Below are 20,844 nucleotides of genomic sequence, written 5' to 3'. Positions count from 1 at the left end.
TGCTTGTTCCGTGCCCACAAGTTGTTTCAAAGTATTCCAAGGAAAGTTTTTGCACATTGTCCTGTATTTTTGCTTTAACAAATATTACATTGCAAGTAACCATTACTCTTTAACATATTGCAAAGAGGATAGTAAATACACTTCCCAGTGGCACGACTCACAAGTAAGAAATGACTGCTTATACAATACATCTGTAAAACAGAGTACAGCTGGACAATTCTTTCAGTAAAACCGACACATTCTGCGTAGTGTAAAATCTTCCTGAGGTTTATTCTTCAAATCAATGAAAGACCCAGAGATGAATTTATATTTTATTTTTCAACATAAACTTTATTACACTGTGAACTGTACTGCAACATACTGCTGTAAATTATTCTAAACTGCAGATCATACATGCATTTTGTAAACATCACTAGTGCAAATATAAAATATTGTTACTACAAAACAAATACAGGACAAAAAAAATGTACAGTAATATTTTTATAAAATTGCATACAGCAAGCACTGCTGACAAAATGCCACTCAAAATTTAAGAAGACTGGAAAAACAAATTAAATTATGCATCTCTTTTGAAACAACCAAATATTTTAAAAAATATCAAGATTATCTTCATGTGAAGAATTTTGCAAGACTAGCTGTGTTGACAAAGAAAATATAACAAGGTTCCTTATGAATCAAGTTACAAAAAGACACATTTTCAGGTACAGTGCTTGGGCTAGTCACTTTAAAAAGTTTGTACATTAATTAACCACTGTACTGTATATTCATTGTCAAAGAATATTGTGGATAAATCCCTCTTGTTTATCAATAAACTTACAAATTAGCTTAACATATGCCAAGTATCAAGAATATTTACATATTTACAAACCCCTCAACCTTATGGTGTATTTACCAAATGCTCTACTAAGAATTCTAATCACTTTCTGATTCAGATTCTGACTCTGCTTCTCTAACCCTAAGTGGGACTTTGTATTCTTGGTCACAGCCCATGTATGCATCACTCATGAAATACAGCCTGTACTCATACTGGCCTTCACTTGGGGCCACAAAGTCCAACTTTACTTTTGCCTTCTGTTGTAGAGTAAGACGCTTGATAGAAATTAGGGAATTTGCTTTGGGATCACCAATGATAACCCACCAACCCTCCTCCCGTTTGTGTGGGAAGAGAGGTGCTATGACAGGACCTGGTTCATCTTCTCTTTCCAGTACCACTTCAACATTTACCATGGAACCACTGCTGATGGAATCTGCATCAACAACCTCATAGTCGAGATTAATGCTCGGATATCGGTTACAAAAACGAGCAACATCTGTCATCTGTGCATCTGTCAACTGGAGCAGACGATTACGATCATCATCTTCCAGCTCCAAAATATCAAAGACTGATGTAACATCCTTAGCTTCACAGCGTTCGATCATCTCACTAGTAAAATGTGGTAGCTGTTTTAGGTATGAATCTTTAGACCACATAGCTTGAGTAACCATCTGTGCTAGAGTCATAGCAGATAATGCTGGAGCCAGCCAACCATTCGAAGAAAGCACATCAACACAGGCTTGAATCAGTCTCAAAGCACGGCCCAAAACTAATTCTGTGTCTTGCTGTAATTCGGCACTGAGTGTCAGCCGAGAAAGATGTGCCTGAAGCAGAAGGTTTGTCTTAATGTGTGGATCTGTTGTTTTACCTTCAGGTTTATTTGGTACTTTCTGTCCTAAACGCCTCAAAGTATCTTCCTCTCCATGACGAATAGGAACATTCTCATATTCAGCTGCACTTGAGATGATTTCAAGCAGCCCTCTGATCTTTGTCTTGCTGTTTAGTGATTTGTTGAATAGCTCAATGGTTGTATAGTTAATGTAATAGTATGAGGCAATGATACCTAAATTAAGAGGTGCTGTGTCCATGTCATCTTCAATGGTGATACAACGAGACTCTTCCAAATCATGCAGTGTATTTTCCACTAATTCAGACAGATGGTCAGATAAGTGACGATGAGAGACTCCCTGAAGGCCATAATAATTGGGGTTCTGAGTCATACGTCTGTACAAAAAGGACCAAGTCACATAATCAACAGCCTCCTGCTTGTTTTCAATTGTACGTGTCACAATCTCTGCATTGAAGTGATCATGAAGGGCATGATCAAGATGGCTTTCAATAGGTAATGGTTCATACAAGAATTTCTTGAAATAGTCTTTCTTTGAAGAATGACACATGAGGACACACTTGGCTTCATCATCTTCATTTGGCCTGTTTGCACGACCAACCATTTGTAAAGTATCCGTAATAGGATAATCTTCATAGTTGTGTAACCTACCATTGTAACTCTGAGTGTCTGTAATAATGACTAAATGTGCTGGAGCTGTGATCGCCCAACACAAAGCCCGACTGACAACTACTACTTGGATGGCCTCTGCTTCAAACAAGCGTTCAACCATTCTGCGATCCCTAGTGCTAAGACCCTCATGCAAGTAGCCAACACCCTGGCTGACTAACTCTCTTAACATTTCATCACTTATTTGTGGAAGAAACTCTTCCATTTCCTCAGGATTCACTTGCAGAAACCGCTGAGGTTCTTTATCAGCTGCAGCAAAAGTAAGAAGATCACTGGCAGTAATCATGCTCTGTTTTCGAGATGGAACAAACACCATGACAGGTTTGCGTGGGCTGTGCTTGAGGATAGCTGTATAGGCAGGTTTAGCCATGGCATAAATTCTTGAAGCATTATGGGGGTTATTAAATCCTTGAATGTGTAATTCCAAAGGAAGAGGTCTAACATTAGGATGGAAATTGAATGTATAGTTTGATGAACATCCAAGCCACTGTGCAACATCTCTCGCATTTGCCAAAGATGAGCTGAGGGCCAAAATGCGAATATGTCTGCTGATTTTTGATGCTATGTAGCGGATACGTGAACAAACAACTTCCAAAGTCGGTCCATCTGATCCACCCATTAACTGTAACTCATCAACAATAAATAAATTGATGTTCTGCACATTCTTTCTCTGCTTCCAACGTCGTGATAACACATCCCACTTTTCTGCAGTACTGATGACTATGTTTGCTTTGTTGAGAAGCTTCAAATCTGCTCCAGTCTCACCAGTCAAAAGAACAACTCGTTTATCCAAACTGCAGAATTTTTCTAGCCAGTGGTCATACATGCTTTCAACTATTTCATCCTTGGATGCGACATATACACATCTTGCAGACTCATCCTGACTGAACATTCGAAGAATAGCAAACTCAGCACACAAGGTTTTACCTGACCCAGTTGGAGCTGCAATAAATACACTGTCATCAGAATTATAAGTGGCATTGAATACTTGAGTTTGAATGGGGTTGAACTGCTGATTTCTGTTCAGGGTTTTGTACAGAGCTTCATACTGAGGGTTCCTCAAAGCAGTGATAGGAAGAGGCTGTAAATCTAGAAGTTCAGTAGGTGGTGGATATTTCTCAGGAAGAATGAGATGACGGAAAGAGACTGGCAGGAGTGTTTCTGCTGATAACCATTTGTCTGAAGTAATACGAATGAAGTAGTGAGGATGCAAGGGTTCAAAAACTGGCACAAAGAATTTTACCACATGTTCATCCTCTGAGAATTTCTGCTTTAAAAGGAAGTATTCATGATGAAGGACATTCTCTGCATCAACATCCTCAACCATGATCCAAAATGCCTCTGAACGACCATGAACTTTTTCATCCCATTTGAAATCTGGTGTAATAGTCAGTTCTACTTTAAGCATTTGGCGAGTGATAGGCTGAATGTGTGTTTCCAAATCAAGTTTAGGCAACTGATGAATGTATTTGTGGATCATTTTTCCTCCCTTGGGCATTCGAATCAACTCTCCAATCTCATTTGGTCCTAAATCATATAGTCGTTCCCATGGGATACTCTTCTTCTCTAACTTACGTATGGCTTCTTCTGGAATTTTCCTAAACTGGCGAAGAGGAGACATGGACTGCCACATTCGCTTGTCAACCATCTTGCACAAGTTAAGAGTTTTGTCAGCCAGCTGAGCCCAGCCTCTGTGAAGGACAATCTCAAACATAGCTCTCATAAGTCGTCCTGCACTCTGAGTCACGTAAACCATATCAGACATAAGGGCAAATCCATCTAACTTGAGCTGTGAAATATATGCCTGTAAGAGTATGTTTACTTTGGCACTTGGCTCTTCCACACTTTCTTTGATAGGAATGGGGACACGCTCCATCAGTTTTTTCAACTCAAGCTTTTCTTCCTCTCGTACCATGATATTCTTGAACTCTGAACTCTGAGAGAAGACTCTGAATAGTTCAATTTCACTGAGAGTAGGTTTCAGTTGCTGGTTGTAAACACCCATTGTCTCACAGGTGATATAGAAGTAACTAGCTATACGGCCAAGTTCTGTTCCCTGGAAGTGTCCAGATTTTTTGTCATACTTTATCAGATTACCTTTCTCCAACTTCAGAGCTGCTGAATGGATAAGATTTGCTCTATGCTGCTGTAAATATTTATCTGAAGTTTCTGATGGAACGGCATATAAGTTCCCTGCACGAATCATTCGTACGTAGAGGTATGTGTAACCTAACCAGTTCACAGCATCACGTATACTTTGCACAGAGCCAAGAACAATTTCAGCATTCAGTAAATCAGGAAGTTTGGAAATCAGCTGGGATTCAATTGGTAACTGCTGATTCATTAGAGACAAGTAATACTGAAGCTCTGAATGATTTGTAATGAGAATACCTTCACCTTTAGTATCATACTGAGGCCTACCAGCTCGACCTAACATCTGAAGGATGTCTAAAGCACCCAACTCAACCCACCGTCCCTTACTAGCATCATAAACCTGTGTTCCTTTGATCACAACAGTGTGAGCTGGCAGATTCACACCCCAGGCTAAGGTAGCAGTCGAGACCAACACCTGAATGTGACGATCAGCAAACAGATCTTCCACTAAATTCCTGTCTACCCTATTCATTCCAGCATGGTGAATTGCAAAACCATAGGGCAATAGTCCTTTTAAGTCATTATTCTTAACTTGGTCTGCTTCAGTTCGCAACACTTCTGTTGAAGCTGATCCTTCACGGAGGAAATTACCCAAAGTATCTTTTTCCAAGCACATGTCCAATATGGACTTAGCAGTCTTTGCAGTCTCTTTTCGTGAGTGAACAAATATAAGTATCTGATTTTTCCCAGCATGTTCCATGACTTTTTCATACAAAATATCATTCATGACCTGATAACGTTTAATGGCTTTCTTCTCTGTGATACCAATATACTGCTGAGCAAGAGGAACAGGTCGAAAGCTGTTGTCAAAGAAAAACAGTCCAGTCTTTAAATCAACTCTCAAAAATGCTGCAACATCTTCGTAATTTGGTAAAGTAGCTGATAACCCAACTAACCTTACAGCATCTCCTGTTGTCTCTGCATTCCTTAGAGTCCTCGCTACAAGAGCTTCTAACACTGGTCCTCGTTCATCATGAAGCAGATGAATTTCATCAAAGATGATCAGTCTTACAAGTTGGGTATACGATCTCTCCCCACCACGTCTAGTAATCACATCCCATTTCTCTGGGGTGCAAACAATTACTTGGGTCTCCATAATTTGTTCTCTTGTCAACTGGTGATCACCAGTCAGTTCACCAACTTTAAGACCATAAGGTTCTAATCTCTTGGCAAAATTCTGTGTCATTTCTGTTACCAGGGATCTCATAGGTGCCACATATATAATTTTGAAAGCATCACCATTAATAGTACCATCCTGGTTTGTATTTTTACCAATTTCTCTTAAAATAGTCAGCAAAGCAACATTAGTCTTACCTGCACCAGTGGGGGCACAAAGCAACAAGTTTTCATCACCATCCATGGCAGCTTTGAATAGTTTACTTTGAATACGGTTGAGATTTTTGAATCCGTCAAAGGCTGGCTGAGCATAAGCAGGAAGGTTTGCAATAGGAACCAGAGTTTCATCAGGAGCAAAAGGTTTAGGCTTCAGAGCTGGGACATGGATTTCATCATAGCCTTTTTTCATCTGCCTTGTAGAACCTTCTGGAAGATGGCACTTCTTGTTGGAGTTATAGTGAGAGCCAGCTGTAAATATTAAGCTTTCTAGGTCAACATACTCTCTGTGTCCTGGTACCTGTCCAGATCTATCATCTACTTCCATTGCCTCTGTGTTTATACGTCGTGGTCGTGAACCACCAAGTTCTTCCCCACCTTCTGCTACATCCATGGCTTCTTCCTCATTCTCTAATTGTGCTAGAATTCGCCTCAAGTTTGGCTCAGCCAACATTACTCTCCTGATGTCTTCTTTTTCTGTGTCTGATTGGGCTGATGCTAACAACGTACAATAAAGAACCATCTGACGGTTTTTGTTTAGAACTTTAATAAACTCAAATTTATCATAACCTAAATTGAGTACTAGTTTGTTTTCACATTCTCGGTCATCTTTAGCTGTTTTCAAGATTTCCAACACATCACTTGACTTTGTCTGAGCCTGAATTGGATCATTATAAAATCTATTCAACTCCCTCTGTAGCCAGTGTGCACCAATATCATGAGGACTAAGCATCCTCTCCTTTTTGGCACCAACCTGATCCCCTCCAGTTAAGTTTTCTGCATGAATAGCATGATTTCCAACATTGGCTTCCTCATTTTCTAATTCCTCTTCCTCCTCTTCACGAACCTCTCCAGCTACTTCATCTTCACCTTCCTCGTCAGAATCTTCAAACTGTACATTTACTCCATGGGTCTCATCCAACACTGCCTCACTGTCAACTGCTTTTGTTTCGTGTCCAAAATCTGTAATTTTTTTCCCCAAATTAACAAGCACAGCAAATCTCTCCTCTGCCAGGGCACCTAGAAGTTCCTCTGTTTCCTTTTTTCGCTCTTTATCCTTAAGTTTGTCATTTTTAAGAACTGACAAAACTTCATCTGCAGCACCGCACAATACATCACGAGGCTGGTCTCCCAAAGCTTCCTGTATAAAAGATAATATTACCTCATACGTCTGATGTGTCTCCGTACTTTTGGGCCGATAAAATATGTCGGCCATCTGGTCTAACTCTAAGATGGAAAGGGTCTTCACTGATATGGCTGGAGTATCTTCTTGTTTTTGTTTCTTGGATTTACGCTGCTCTTCTCGTGGCTGTTGTGGTCTTGTCCTTTGATAGCGATCTCCCATCCTTGTTCCTTCCAGCTTCCCTGCAAGGGACATGACCTCACCAGTAGCTTCATCTTTGCTTCTTCTTTCAATAAGACGAACATCTGCTTGTAACACAAGGTTGGAATTCTGTGGAAAAAATATAAAATCAGCCGTAGTCTACATAAAAATGTGCACTCTAAATTTTCTCTATATAATGTATTTGCAGGAATTCCAATACTTTTAGACCACATAATGTAACATAGTAATATGCCTAAATTTATAAATATACTGTTAGTATACAATAAATGTACAACATCTAACTTTAAAAGTTTCAAAGCAGTTTTTGGTAAGATGAGCTACTCTACTAAATAAAAAGCACACTAATTTCAATAAACATACTGTATTCCTGTAAGTTCCATGCCATTGAGATTAAATTCAGTAAGTGTTCACATTGCCAATATCTTAAGACCTGTGGCCTGCTTATAGCAAGTTTTCTATTGGTACATCTAAACTGAAGTTATGTAATATAGGCAAAAACTTACTCCTGTCCTAAAACTTATTGATCCTTGAAACTTGGTGATGGCTATTTTCTCAAGTAGTTCCACTCTTGTAGCTGCATACAAAATTTCTTGGATGTTTCATGCTGCTATTCATGAAATAATGCATGTGTATTTTCTGATTAGTCTGATTACATAAAAGGTACTTTTAATCTTTTTTAATCCATTAAGACTTTCCAAAGATAGTTAATTACTAACTCTGGTTTCAGTTTTACTTTTGCTTATTTACCCTAGTGATTTTGTAGTAACAGTCAAGTTACTGCAACATGCTAACAGAATATTTCGAAAGTTACTCTGATTTTTTCCTGTATACGTATGGGTCACAGTTCAGGGGAACTTTCTGTTTTTATCCACTGTACAGATTATTGCCTCAATGCTTGACTTGTAGCACACATTTTTTACCATTGTTGTTGAAACTGACCTAACATTACCTTGCCTGTTCACAAAAGGAAACCTTAGAATTGTCACTGTCTTTAAAACCTAGCACAGTGTAATAAGCCCGAACCAAGAGAAAACATGAAAGCCTTAGTAAAGTTCACAACATATTAACCATAATACCCTGTACTCCTTCCTGTCAGTGTTTCATAGGCTCGGCCTAGACTTCCTTGTCTATAGCACTAGTTTCATTTTCTCATGCCCTATTCCAGCCAAATTAACTAACTCCATTCTAGGCTAAAATACTCTTTAGTTTGGGTCTATAAAGTGTTTAAATACTGTACTGTCACATAATCCCAACTTAATCTAGAAGTCAAGTTGTGAGTTATTTTTCATATAGAGCAAGCTTGCAAAGCTACTGGTAAAACCATTATCACAAATACCTTTTTATGGTCAAGACACCTAACATTCATCAAGAGAAAGGTCTGAGAAATTTTAGTTTTTATGTATGAGGGTAAGGAAGAGAGGGGTCTGGGGGCCAACACCCACCACTCAGGAAAGTCATTGCTCCTTGGTTTAGGTTAGGTTAAAGCAAACTACATTAGGTTTAGGATCAACCTTGGGCTATCCTTGCTGGGTACATTTCAGTACTTCCATGGACAATTTTCTTATGGGATGGAATATAAAATTTAGGCCAAAGGCCAAGCACTGGGACATATTCAGCACTGAAAGAGAAACTGAGAGTACTGTCAAAAGGTTTTAAAGATGTAACAGGAGGAAAGCTTCGCAAACAATTGTTAGGAGAGGGTGGAAAATATGATGGAAGAGAGAGAATATGAACAGAGGCATAGTAAAAGGGATGATAGAGATTGTGGCTAGGGGCCAAAGGGATGCTGCAAAGAAACTTAACTAATGCCTTCAGTGCACTGCATGAGGCACACTGATGGCACTACCCCCCCTACAGGGAATTTTCTTAGGGGTATGATCTTACCCAGATTCAGCTTGCATTATTCTGCATGTTTGTCTCCTGGGTAAGGTTTGGCTATGCTAGGCTGGGATCCACTGGGTATAACTAACCACATCTCTAGGCTGGGGTCCACAGAGTGTAACTAACCACATAGCTAGGTTGACGTCCACTGGGTATTACTAACTACATCTCGAGGCTGGGGTCCACTGGGTGTGACTCGCCACATCTCTTGATCAAATAGGACATTTTATCCTGAGTAAAGTTAGGATTAGATATACATTTCTTTAAAGTGATCACTGTTAGCCTAGGAGTTTCTTTCCAGTGATCACTGGTTAGCCTAGGTGCTGTGGCAACAATCCATACAAAAGACGATCTCAGCTTCCTTATGTTCCAGTAAAGAGTTAATGTTAATCAATTGAAAGGCTAAACTATCACTGAGAAGCCTAGCCTAATTTAATCTTGCCTAGCACCAAGCCCTTAGAGTGTCAAGGTTTCGACTTGGTTGTCTGGTTCAACTGTTTAATTACTGACAAATGCTTTTCAAACGTGTCATGTTTCTGTTTAGTCGTAAGCTGTTAATGATAAATAATAGAGTTGCTTGTCTTATTTTGCCAGAAAGAACTTTTTCTTGCTATAAAAATAATTAAAATGCAAATCTGCTTCTTGAAAATACATGGCCTTCTTCCCACCTATGCTGATTGCACTTACAGACATGATAGGCATCCTAGGTGTTGTGGTTCTTCTATTTCGTATTATAAAGATATTTATTAAATTACTTCAGAGTAGGCTAATAACTTTCAGTCATTACAGTGTTCTCAGTTAACAAAAATCTAGGCGAGTAGAAGCAGAGTAGGGAGATGGGTAGGCATGAGAAATTCGACCATGAAAATGGTCCAAACCTAACCTTTCCTATAATGCGTTGTCCTGGCCTTACCAAAACTTACCTTCCTAACCTGACATAGGGCTCTGTGCCCTGACCTGGGGGGGGGTGTTAATGCCCTCACCTTACCAAGTAAACCAGCTTACTGGAAACAGTTCAACAGGACTAAATTTTCGTACAGACATGATACAGCTACTAGCTACAACCTAACCAAAACAGCCTTAACCTAACCTTTCCTAGAGCAATGTGCCATGACTTAACCAGAACTTGCCTTCCTAACCTGACGTAGGGCACTGTGCCGACTTGGCTGGGGGGAGGGGGGGCTTCACCCTCCCTGGATACCATGCCCCAAGTAACACAACATCAAACGCATGGACTGGCCTAGGCTACCCCACAAAGAAAGTCGTGACCCCTCACTCTGCATTCTGGAAGACATGCAGATTAAGGGGTCCTACAGTTTTCCTCACTACAATTCTTCCTTGTTTTCTTCTGTGACTGCTTAGCCTACATACCCAGTAGACAGATTACAAACCAGATGCTGCCATGCTTTCAATTTCACAATCTCCTTGGATGATTTTCACTCATTTTTCCTCCAACTTAACAACTCGGCTTCTGGAGCAAATGCAGAATGAGAGAATGTAACCTAACCAGACTTGGCCTACCTCCTATCTAACATAATTTCAGATGCCTTGTCATCATAACCTGGCCGGACCCCCCGTTCCCCCTCTAACCCCAAGTAAGTCATGATCCAAAACTCTGCATTCTACTCCGGTTTCCTACTGGACTCCCCTGTAATGTTTATAAACTAACGATTATCCCAAAACTAGCTCAGCCTCGCCTGAAAGCCAACACGCACAAACGAGGTTAAGCAGCTAAAGAAATATTGGCTTAAGGCCTTTGCTGGCAAATTAATTCAATGCGCATTACCAACAACGTTCGTTTATGTAATTAATTTCGTGCCCAACCTCTAATCACCATGCCATAGGTTAGCATCATTAAGACCAGTTTGCTTACCCCTAAGGCCTTAGCCGAGACTACAGAAAACTACGCTTAACTGAAACTGTAACTCCCAACTTTTCACTTTAAGATATTCTTTAATAACAGAGGAACAGTTAACTCTGCCATTTTACTTTATCAGATGTTTACTTACCGCTTTATATTCATATTGGAGCTGGCGGGCTGTTTGGTCCGCCATCTCGCCGTGTTATCGAGTCCAAACGTTGTCAACATAGGCTGCTGCAAAGTAAGCAGACACGTTAAGGTGGACAGTGAACTATCATACAATTGCTCAATTTACTTATTTTAAGTTAATTTCAGAGGTGTGCATAAATTTATGATTTTATTATAATAGATGAATATTTTAAGTAAAATCTGCATACAGAAACAAAATTATCACTCTTAGTAGACCATTTTTTATTGCTTGGTAATGTTACAAAAACGACTTGCTATTAGCAGAGACTCTGTGTTTACTTCACGAATGTTGTTATTGTCTCCAGCAGCACCGTTCAGTATACATTTTGATTGTTGCATTTTTGTGAATGGAGCGGAGCGTAAAAAAAATATATTGTATGATTTACCAAGTCATTTTTTGAAAGGGATGACACGAACATTTCTGAATTTTCCTACGGTTTCAAGATGATTTTAGTATAAACAATAGTATATAAAGATACAGGGCTCCATGATGTGCTCATATCTCACACTCACGATGGCTCCCTTGTTGAAGTTAATATAATACTTCTAAATTTCTGGCAAGGTTTAACAAAATGCAAAAATAATTTTATATATATATATATATATATATATATATATATATATATATATATATATATATATATATATATATATATATATATATATATATATATATATATATATATATATATATATATATATATAGTGGCTCCAAAGAAAACGGGAAATACATGTAATCAGTAACTTCGTTGTTCATACTTTAATTTCAGGAAACTTCCACACCATTATCCACTTCATATACAAAGGCTAATCAGCAACACACTCACACCCTCTCACTTCCATTATATTAAGGTCTTTCCATTCCAGTACTTCTTGTATCAGTCCATCACTTCTTAGGACTTCCTCTTCTTTTTAACATTTGTGAATAATAAACGTTTCACTATTTTTTCTTATAACCAAACCACCTCAAAACACTCAAGTCCATATTTTCACCGACTAACCATTTTATCACTTCTTAAATATCTCCTCTTTCGTCCATTTTTCCTCCTTCATTCACCTCCAATACATTTCGCCTCCAGAAAGAACTGGAATAACAACACAGCATACTGTGGCTGTCAAAGGCACTCAATTTTTCCTCTAAATAGTTTTACTTCACCCTGCTACTTTCCTTGGTTCATTCATTGGACCTATGACTCGCCTCTTTTCGTATCCTACTGCCATCTGTTATGTTTATTTCCATGAATCAGCAGTCCCCGTTATTTTCTGAATTCATATCAGTATCCATTACGGTATAACTTTGCTTTTGTTCACATTCCCTTTCAGCTTTCTTTCACAAATGCTTTCAGATTGTTTTCATTAGGCCTCCAGTGCCTTGTTACTGGGGTGAATAAACACGATAGCAACTGCAAATATCAGCCACCCCACACTCCATTCACAATTCATTTTCATATTCTGGAATTTTATGCCAATATTTAATATTCTTTCTTTAACTTTTACGTGATTTTTATCATTCCTTCCATAAAATTATTAAATAGCTCTAGAGATATCCAAAGACATGGGTAATCATCATAAATGTTTTTACATTAGTTTTTCCCTGTATGTTAGGAACTCGTCTCTTCTTCCCATCATGTCTAGGTCATCATTTATCTCCGTTTTCCTTGATTTTATAGTCTTCGACCAGCTTCTTCCATGACTAATGACTCTCATCTTTCCTCAGCACTTATTCAAACCACCTATCTTTAAGATGGCAGTTTGTTTTCCAGCCACTGGACACCACATCTGTCACTTCCTCATTGAGAATAATGCAGTCTTCCCACCACATTCTTACCATGCATCTTAATATATTTTATGAATGACGCTTTCACATTCTCCTCCATGGTCATATTTCTGCTGCACTGAGTACTACAAGGCTTATGTATCCATCATAAATCTTTGTTGTCTCAAATTTGGGAAGTCTATTTTAATAATTTGGATACAGTACTTTTATTGAAAGACCTGCCCTTCTGCTACAGAAAAGCTCTTACCTCTCGTAAGACATACCCTTTTACCATAAAAATGTGTACCTCAAGTAAGACATGCCAATCTACTACAGTATGGATCTTCACTTGTCTCAGTCCGATTTGTGCTATATGGATCTTCATTTGTTTCTATCCCATTTGCACTTCTATTCACATCCAAAGAACATACCCTTGTTTGCAGTGACCTTAACTTATTTTAGTATGTTATATAATAGTGTTCTGATATCCTTGTTTGCTTTTTTAGCATTTTACTAGTAATATTATGGTTAGCCCAAGGAATAAATTACAATATGAAGATGAATTTTTCATTATGTGATTTATTTTCTTTATTAAAAATGATGTAGCTGCTCATCTTAAGAGAGGTCAGGGAAATTTAATTAGTTTGGGGATATTAGGAAACAGGGCTCAATCCATTAAAAGCTGTTGGTTATTCAACATAAAATTGCTATGCAGCTGTAACTGTTAGCTTAATGATTCTTAATACAGTATTTGAAAATAATTCAACAAGTAAAAATCTCAATAAGAGGGTTAAGAAAATTGAAATTACCGATCAAAAGATTAGTTATTTAAAATTCACTTGGAAATTAACAACGTTTACAAAATCTTGGCAAACCCAAAGACAAGTGAATACCAAAGTACCAAGAGCACAACATACTTTTTGAAAGTGATTCACATAAGTATCACAAAAACTGATCAACCCTATAAGGGTACCCAAAGTAGGCAAGAATCCCAACTAGTTTTGCCAACTAGTTTATAACCACTACAAATTGTAACTGGATTTTGTATACAGAGGATTCAGTTGTAAAGGCAAGTACTGGATAAATCCTATCTTTATTTACTTAATCAGTACACTAAAATATACATAAAATATATAAATAGTATTTCAGATATGAAAATTCTTTGGCACTTAACACCTGATGAAAGGCTAAAATGCCATTTTTGTTACTTTTAGCTTTTTTAATTCCATATAAAATCTACACTTTCACTTTCTCCCCAATCATATTAGAAATAAAAATGCCAAATATTTACCAGATTTCTCAAAATGTTACATTTCTGTTTTAATTTCACATAAAATGCACAAACAGTCTTCATAATCATTACAAATGATACTAGATTTCACAGATATACACAAATTTCAATAGTTTGTCTTAAAAATTAAAAATAATTCTCATAAGGCAATAACTTGAACATTTAAAAATAAAAAACCAATCATTACAAAAAAAAAAAACATTATCTAGCTTGGAAATGTACCAGTGTTTGTTGAGCTTCCTTTAGTTTCTCCAGCAGCTTATCAACCTGTGACGCTGACATCTCTATACTTATATTTCTAACATCATTTTCCAGTCGTGTTGTGGATGTGTGAAGGTGAAGTGTTACTAAGCTTTCATTTAGATCCAAGACTTTGTCACTTGCTACAGCCAGCTGTAAATGTCAAGAAATGCCACAACATTACATTTTAAAATACTGAGTAAAAAATAAATTAACATATGGTAAGAAAACACAAAAGTATTCTCTACCTTTCTGTATTATTAAAAGTACAAATTCCAAAAGTAAATGCAACAAGGAAGCACAGTGCTCTTATTTTCAAGTTCTAACTTGGTCACTACCTTTTCTCTGGCCTCTCTAAAGTAAATTTATTATATGCACTTCCAAAGCCTCTTGTATGGTAGGAGTCAGAAGCAATGCCAAACTGTCTTAAAGTTTGTATGTAACCAAGCCAGCAATATTTGTGTTTTGAGACAACAGGAGCAAACATGACTGCTCTGACTTCTTTTTGTGCCTCTAGGGGGAGGCAATGGAGCCTTAAGACTGAACAAGAGCTTGCTTGATTAGGAGATGAATGGCTTGAGTTAAAGAAGGCCAGAACAAACTTGGCACTAATTCAGCCAACATAAAAGTTGGACAACACCCACATATACCCAACTGTGATACCAAGTTGAATATGCATTCTCAGTGATCTTCACATGCCTGTACAATAAAGTACAAGAAGTAGGGCTGGCACTCCTCTGTTAAGAAGGCTGTGCTTTGAGCTATCTTGGCTAAATTTTAAAGGCACTTATTTCGTGAGAATCACTAATTTAGAAAGACAAGAATAGAGTTCACCAATTACCAAAACAATAATTAAAAAGTCTACTGATTGTTTGCCAAAAGGAATATGAACAAGCAAAGAAATATTAATCCATCCTAGTAAACTGCATACACTTCTGTATAAACTAACCTTTACATTCCAGTCAAAATCTCGGAGATGTACCAAGTCTTTAATAGATTCGCTAACAAGAGATTTTTTAATTTCAGCCCTTCTTGACTCAGCAGCATCATATATTTCTTCTGCTGTTTCCTTTGATAGCTGATGTAGTAACAGCACGGTCTGAAAAACAGAGATAAGACCACAAAAATTAGATTTTGACAATTATCTACCAAGGAAACCTTAATCACTGTCACTTCTTACAGTGACATAAATACAGTATACAACTTTTAACATTCCAGCTAAAATGTGTCACTGCATGAGTGTAGTACACCTTCCAGCAGTAATAAGTCTAAAATACAATAAGTCCTGAAAAAATCGTATTCAAGATAAATTATATACCCACACCTTGGTTAGATGTCTACACTTACCTACCTCTTCACAGTACATTAATTTGTTAATTTTCAGTACCCAAAATTTTCACTTACATTATTATATTTGTCATTAGTGAACACGTACATTTACCTGTAATTACATAAATTGTTTATCACATAATAGAATTAGTATAACAAAAAAAATGTGAATTTTATACAACATCTGCTAATTAGTTTACATGCAATTTTAACAATAACTAAAGCTTTTTATCAGTGTTTGTAAAAGTTCCCACCAACTAGGAGATAAATTTGCAAGATCTATATTTAAAGAGAAAATTCTTCTGATTACCACAGATTTAAATCTGAACACACAAAATAAAACAATATGTTAGTCTGTTTAGCCATCAAATAATTTCTGGAATCCAAAAATTGATGGCTGATGAACACATAACTGACAGACAACCAAATTGCCCAAGTCTTCCCTCATACAACTTCAATTTTGGCATCATCAACAACAGAGAAAATATTAATTAGTTAAAAATGATTAAATATATGGCCACAGCTTTTACTGAAATGAGCAGACATGGAATGAGGAAAAAAAAAAATATGGAGGCCCAAAATCCCACCAGAAGGTAGCTAATAACTACGAAATCACCTTTTTGGTAGCACAGTACTGAGTCAGCTTTTGAGATGTTACCCTTTGACAAGTAATTGCCAACACTGTCTCTCAATGAGCTAGTGTTGATTATCCATCAACAGACTATTAACAATTGCACCAATTACCTAATGTGGTTATAAAATATCTGGGTCAGTCATTAAGTCCTCATCAAGTCATTTTAAAGTTTACTGTTGCTTATGTTTGGTACGGATAATGTCAGTTACAGTATTGTCATCCATTAACTATCCATTAGTCAGCTAACTATCAGTTAGTTGACTGTCTTGTTATTGTTGCCCAAATGATCTTGGCCATTTCATCACTGACCCCTCATCTCCCTTCACATACAGAAGCTCACTTTCCTTGACAACCATTAGAATCAGTCATCTTTCAACTAATAATTTTTTTAAATCAAGTATCATCCAAAAACAGTGTAAGGCATAATTAAAACTATGGTCCAAATTTGTGTATGGTAATATGTTTTTGCATTCAAAATACAATAAAAACACATCACCTAAAAGCTTTAATTTTAATAAACTTTATAAATGGTATTCCATTCACATTATTATCTTACACTAATGCAAAGAGCAATATTACTTACCTGCTCTTTATTTAATTTTTGTAGTGCAATCTTAGTAGCTAAATCCTTTACATTTTGGGTTGCTGTCCAGAACTTGTCCAGAGGGCACTGGGAATAATCGTTGTGTGACACAGGCACACCTCCACATAAGTTGTCTATTGTGTGATGAACAAACTGTTAAAAAAAATACAGTACACATTGTATTAACATAATATTCTTAAAGAAAATATAGAGGGCTGCAACAAAGGATGTTATATATATAATCAAGTATGCCTTGAAATTTACCAGTGAAAAGGGAAAGAGATATGTTGACAGTGCCTTTAAAATTCTTCTGTGAAGAAGGAAAGAAATATATTCACAGTACTGTACCTTTAAAATATCTGAATTTGGTATAGCAGCCAGCGGAGCAAAGTTATCAGCATTCATGGTCCTTCATCAGTGTTCTGACCAAACAGGATCTAATCAGGATACTGTGCTATTGCCAAGATGCTCAGAAAATTAAAGTAAGCTGCAAAACAATAAATAAATGTTAAAAAAAATTGGTGGTACAGTGTAGACTTTTCATTCTAGTGGCTAAAATCTTAGCAATAGGAATAAAATACTGTATATTCATAAAAGTAACCAAAATTTTTAACTTAGGAGTGCTAATAATATTTTACTTACCATATGTAAGCTATTGTAGGGAAAGCTGTGTCTTAGCCTGAGCCTATATGAGATGGATGCATGTGAAAATCCTCCTAAAAAAATAATTGAACCGTGGATCTGGAACAGCTAAGAACAGCAAAGGGAAGCCTCATCCTTACTTTCTAAGCTTAAAGTAAGATTAAGGAGAGTTAAGGGCATAAGTGGACTGAGGTTCACATACATCCTCAGTGAGGTAAGGAAGTAAAATCTCCAGTCAGATAGAGCACTGCAGTGAAGGTAAGGTTAGGTAGTAGCACTGGTGGTGTCCAGAGAGTGAAAAGCAGCCTAACATCAGGCAGGGCACTAAATCTTGCATGATTGGTTAAGTGGGACTTGGGATGTCAAGAAAGGTAGATGCAGTTCCTTATTATGCAAGACACTGCATTTTCTAGAGGTCAGGTTAGGATGTTAGTACAGTACTCTGTTCAGTGGTATTTCACCTCTTTTGGGGAGATTTTCCTAAGCCAAGTAGAAGACTATGATAACCATGAACCATAGGCCTCTTGCCTATTTCTTATCACACAGCTTCCCATATTCTAAAAGGGCCTGGATGACACCAGCATGTGCAAGCTCAAGTGATGTACTACCCAAGCATGTAAGATTAAGTTCAGAGACTGTCCATTATGAATATGTGCTCAAATCTGCTCTAAGATAATAAAGACTATCCTCTCTGAATACCCTTCAACAGTACTAAAATTAGTGACTAAAGACTGTCCGCAGTGGTTCACAATTGGTACTAGTACCAAAAACTATTTCAGACTTCCACATCAAAACTTCCTAATTAATAATCATGGTTTTATTTTACAAAGTTCTGCAATGCTATTTTTTTCATCTAATCACTTTGAACAACTTTCTTTAATACCATTTCCAGAAGAAATTAATATTTTATTAATATCATACAGGAATTATAACTTTTGCTTGGTGATCTGGGTTGCTGTTTTTAACATCTCATTTGTAGTCAAGTTGGGGGTCCGCAACTCTACCCCAAAGGTCATCTTCATGCAGTATCCATCGTTCTTGGTTAGTTTAGGATATATGATAATGTATCTCCAAAAAATTTGCAGAGATATTACCTTCTCAGGCTATGTTAATATGCAAACAACTTAATACCAATTATGGAAGCATAGACTGCATGAAAGAAATGCCGATTAATCAAGAATTGGTACATCATTTCCTGTTTATAATCTCCTATTCAATATAGGCAAAAGTAAAATAGATGTAATGGGAGCTTTTTATTTTTCTTATTTATAATATGTACCATCTTCAACCAATTTTAGCATCATAAATTCTGATGCTTAAATACCATGATGTTTTCTGACTCCTAGTTTTCAACAGCTGATGTACTCAGTATAGCAATGGTTGCCTTGGTTAAGAAATGCTGATAGAAAGAGGACACTATCTCTATTAATTTCATATGCCAGATCAGCATTAAAATAACTTTATCCATCTGGATGTGCCATTGCCTCTCCAAACTTAATTAAATTACCAGGATTTAGATGAGATGCACCTTCCAACCTTAAAGTAAGGAATATGTTGTGCACAGTGCTAAAAGAGAAGACAGGGGTTCCACCTTGCTAAGGAGGACCTGATGTGGAAGGTTAGGTTGGGATGTCTTTCTGGATTTGAGTTGTGATTTATGGAACTCTAGGTCAAGTTAGGAAGGTGGGGGAATTCCATGCCCAAGTAAGAACCTGGTGCTCAAGGTTAGGATGCATCCCATATGACTTGTGGTACTCTAAGTCACTGGTGATGCATCCATAGCCAAGTAAGAATACTGCACCCCATTTTAGGTTAGGTTAGTATGTGTCTTAGTAATTGTCCTTGTGGTACCATTTCCTTTATAATATGTTTAGTGATTACTGCTGACTATGGACATGAGCCACATATTTTTCTGAATGCCTAACCTACCTTAAATTTTTGGTTTTCCTGCACTCTAAACACTCAGGCTTCCAACTCAGTTTCCCCCATAATGTTATTCATAAGGAGTGGGGAAACAAAAACGAGTGGTGTTTCATTATCAATAGGCTAAGTGTAATGGTAAAATATGCATAAAACTGATCAGGATTCGGAAAAATATATATAGGATATATAATAGGCTATACTTTGCTAAGAATTAAAATATCACAGCGTTACTAAAATATATACTTCAAGTTTGTTGCAAGGTGTTAATTTTTCAAGTACTTATCAAATTAACTGCCGTAGGATACGACTAAATATTAATGTGAAAAGCTAAATCTCTTAACCAGGGTTATCAGTACCGCCCATCAAAGTTCAAAGCGGCACTGCAGACTTTTATTTCAAATCAATAAGCAGGTCTTATGATCACTGAATATTTAACGTACTCAGATAGTCTTAAAAACTTTACTTACTTTCAGGAATTTGGTAAGGATTTTCTTAAGATTCCTTCGCTGTTCTCGGTATTTAAACCGTATTTGACATTTCAGTTGACAGTTGATTTCGGCATTTAGTCTACGCCAGTAGCAATAGTAGTAGTCAATACCAGATAGCAGAGTGGTTGGCATTGCAACGGCTCCTCCTAAACCTTTTCTGATTAGGAGAGAGAATATCTTTTCTGATCCTCATACTGTCAATGTCATATCACATTCATTTTACTAACCTTTTCTCAGTTCATTTAAAGAACAACTTTAATTTCTAATCCAATTTATATTTTGAAAATGCTGACGAAAAGGTTGAGAATTAAATGAAACAAAATGTTCGTCTGTACGGCGCTATTCTGTTCATTTGTGATACTTTTACCTCAGGCTATTATCGAACGATCTACTTATATTTTGAAGCTTTCACATCATATATTAATTAATTACTTTATTTATTTATTTATTTATTTATTTAAACATTTCAATTATTCAACAACCAAATAGACTCAACTGTTGCTAACGGTCTTGTCAGTCAGCTGACCCAGGTATAATCGCTTATCGATATCATGGTTCTAATAGTTAACTGATGACCATAATTACTTTAGTGTTGTGGTACATAACTTATGGAAATTATAATTTAAACTGCGATACTGAATTATAAACACTAAAGTATTTTAAGAAATATTTTTGGCTGAAATTGTAGTTGGAGGTCCGTGTATGTCCGTTACCTGCGCGATTTTAATCGTAATTACGATTGAATGTAACGTGATTCTAAGACCAGTGAATTTCATGTTAAATATATGGTTCATTTTTGGTATCACGAACGATGAGCAATGTCTGAATTTAATGTCACTGATTTATGTTTGAGGTAATTATAAATG

The 20,844-nt window shown here is 36.9% G+C and overlaps 2 protein-coding genes across 2 annotated transcripts; both read right to left on the bottom strand.

The window, feature by feature from the left end:
• Nucleotides 1-297: 297 nt before the first annotated feature.
• Nucleotides 298-11,146, bottom strand: l(3)72Ab (U5 small nuclear ribonucleoprotein l(3)72Ab). Its single transcript, XM_067089466.1, has 2 exons — nt 11,052-11,146; nt 298-7,269 (listed from the first exon to the last, which is right to left on the bottom strand). Exons 1-2 carry the CDS (start codon nt 11,094-11,096, stop codon nt 913-915), a joined length of 6,402 nt encoding a protein of 2,133 aa, XP_066945567.1. The 5' UTR covers nt 11,097-11,146; the 3' UTR covers nt 298-912.
• Nucleotides 11,147-13,924: 2,778 nt separating this feature from the next.
• On the bottom strand, nt 13,925-20,101 carry LOC136830192 (COMM domain-containing protein 8-like). The gene is made up of 5 exons (XM_067089465.1): nt 19,958-20,101; nt 17,274-17,412; nt 16,926-17,078; nt 15,329-15,478; nt 13,925-14,532 (listed from the first exon to the last, which is right to left on the bottom strand). The coding sequence occupies exons 2-5, from the start codon at nt 17,328-17,330 to the stop codon at nt 14,341-14,343; spliced, it is 552 nt and encodes a 183-aa protein (XP_066945566.1). The 5' UTR covers nt 17,331-17,412; nt 19,958-20,101; the 3' UTR covers nt 13,925-14,340.
• Between the last annotated feature and the right edge of the window lie 743 nt (nt 20,102-20,844).

This window comes from Macrobrachium rosenbergii, chromosome 46 (assembly GCF_040412425.1).
Source record: "Macrobrachium rosenbergii isolate ZJJX-2024 chromosome 46, ASM4041242v1, whole genome shotgun sequence".
In the NCBI taxonomy this organism is placed as follows: domain Eukaryota; kingdom Metazoa; phylum Arthropoda; class Malacostraca; order Decapoda; family Palaemonidae; genus Macrobrachium; species Macrobrachium rosenbergii.
Note: the sequence above shows the minus strand (reverse complement) of the source record. Positions and strands in the feature narration are given on the sequence as shown.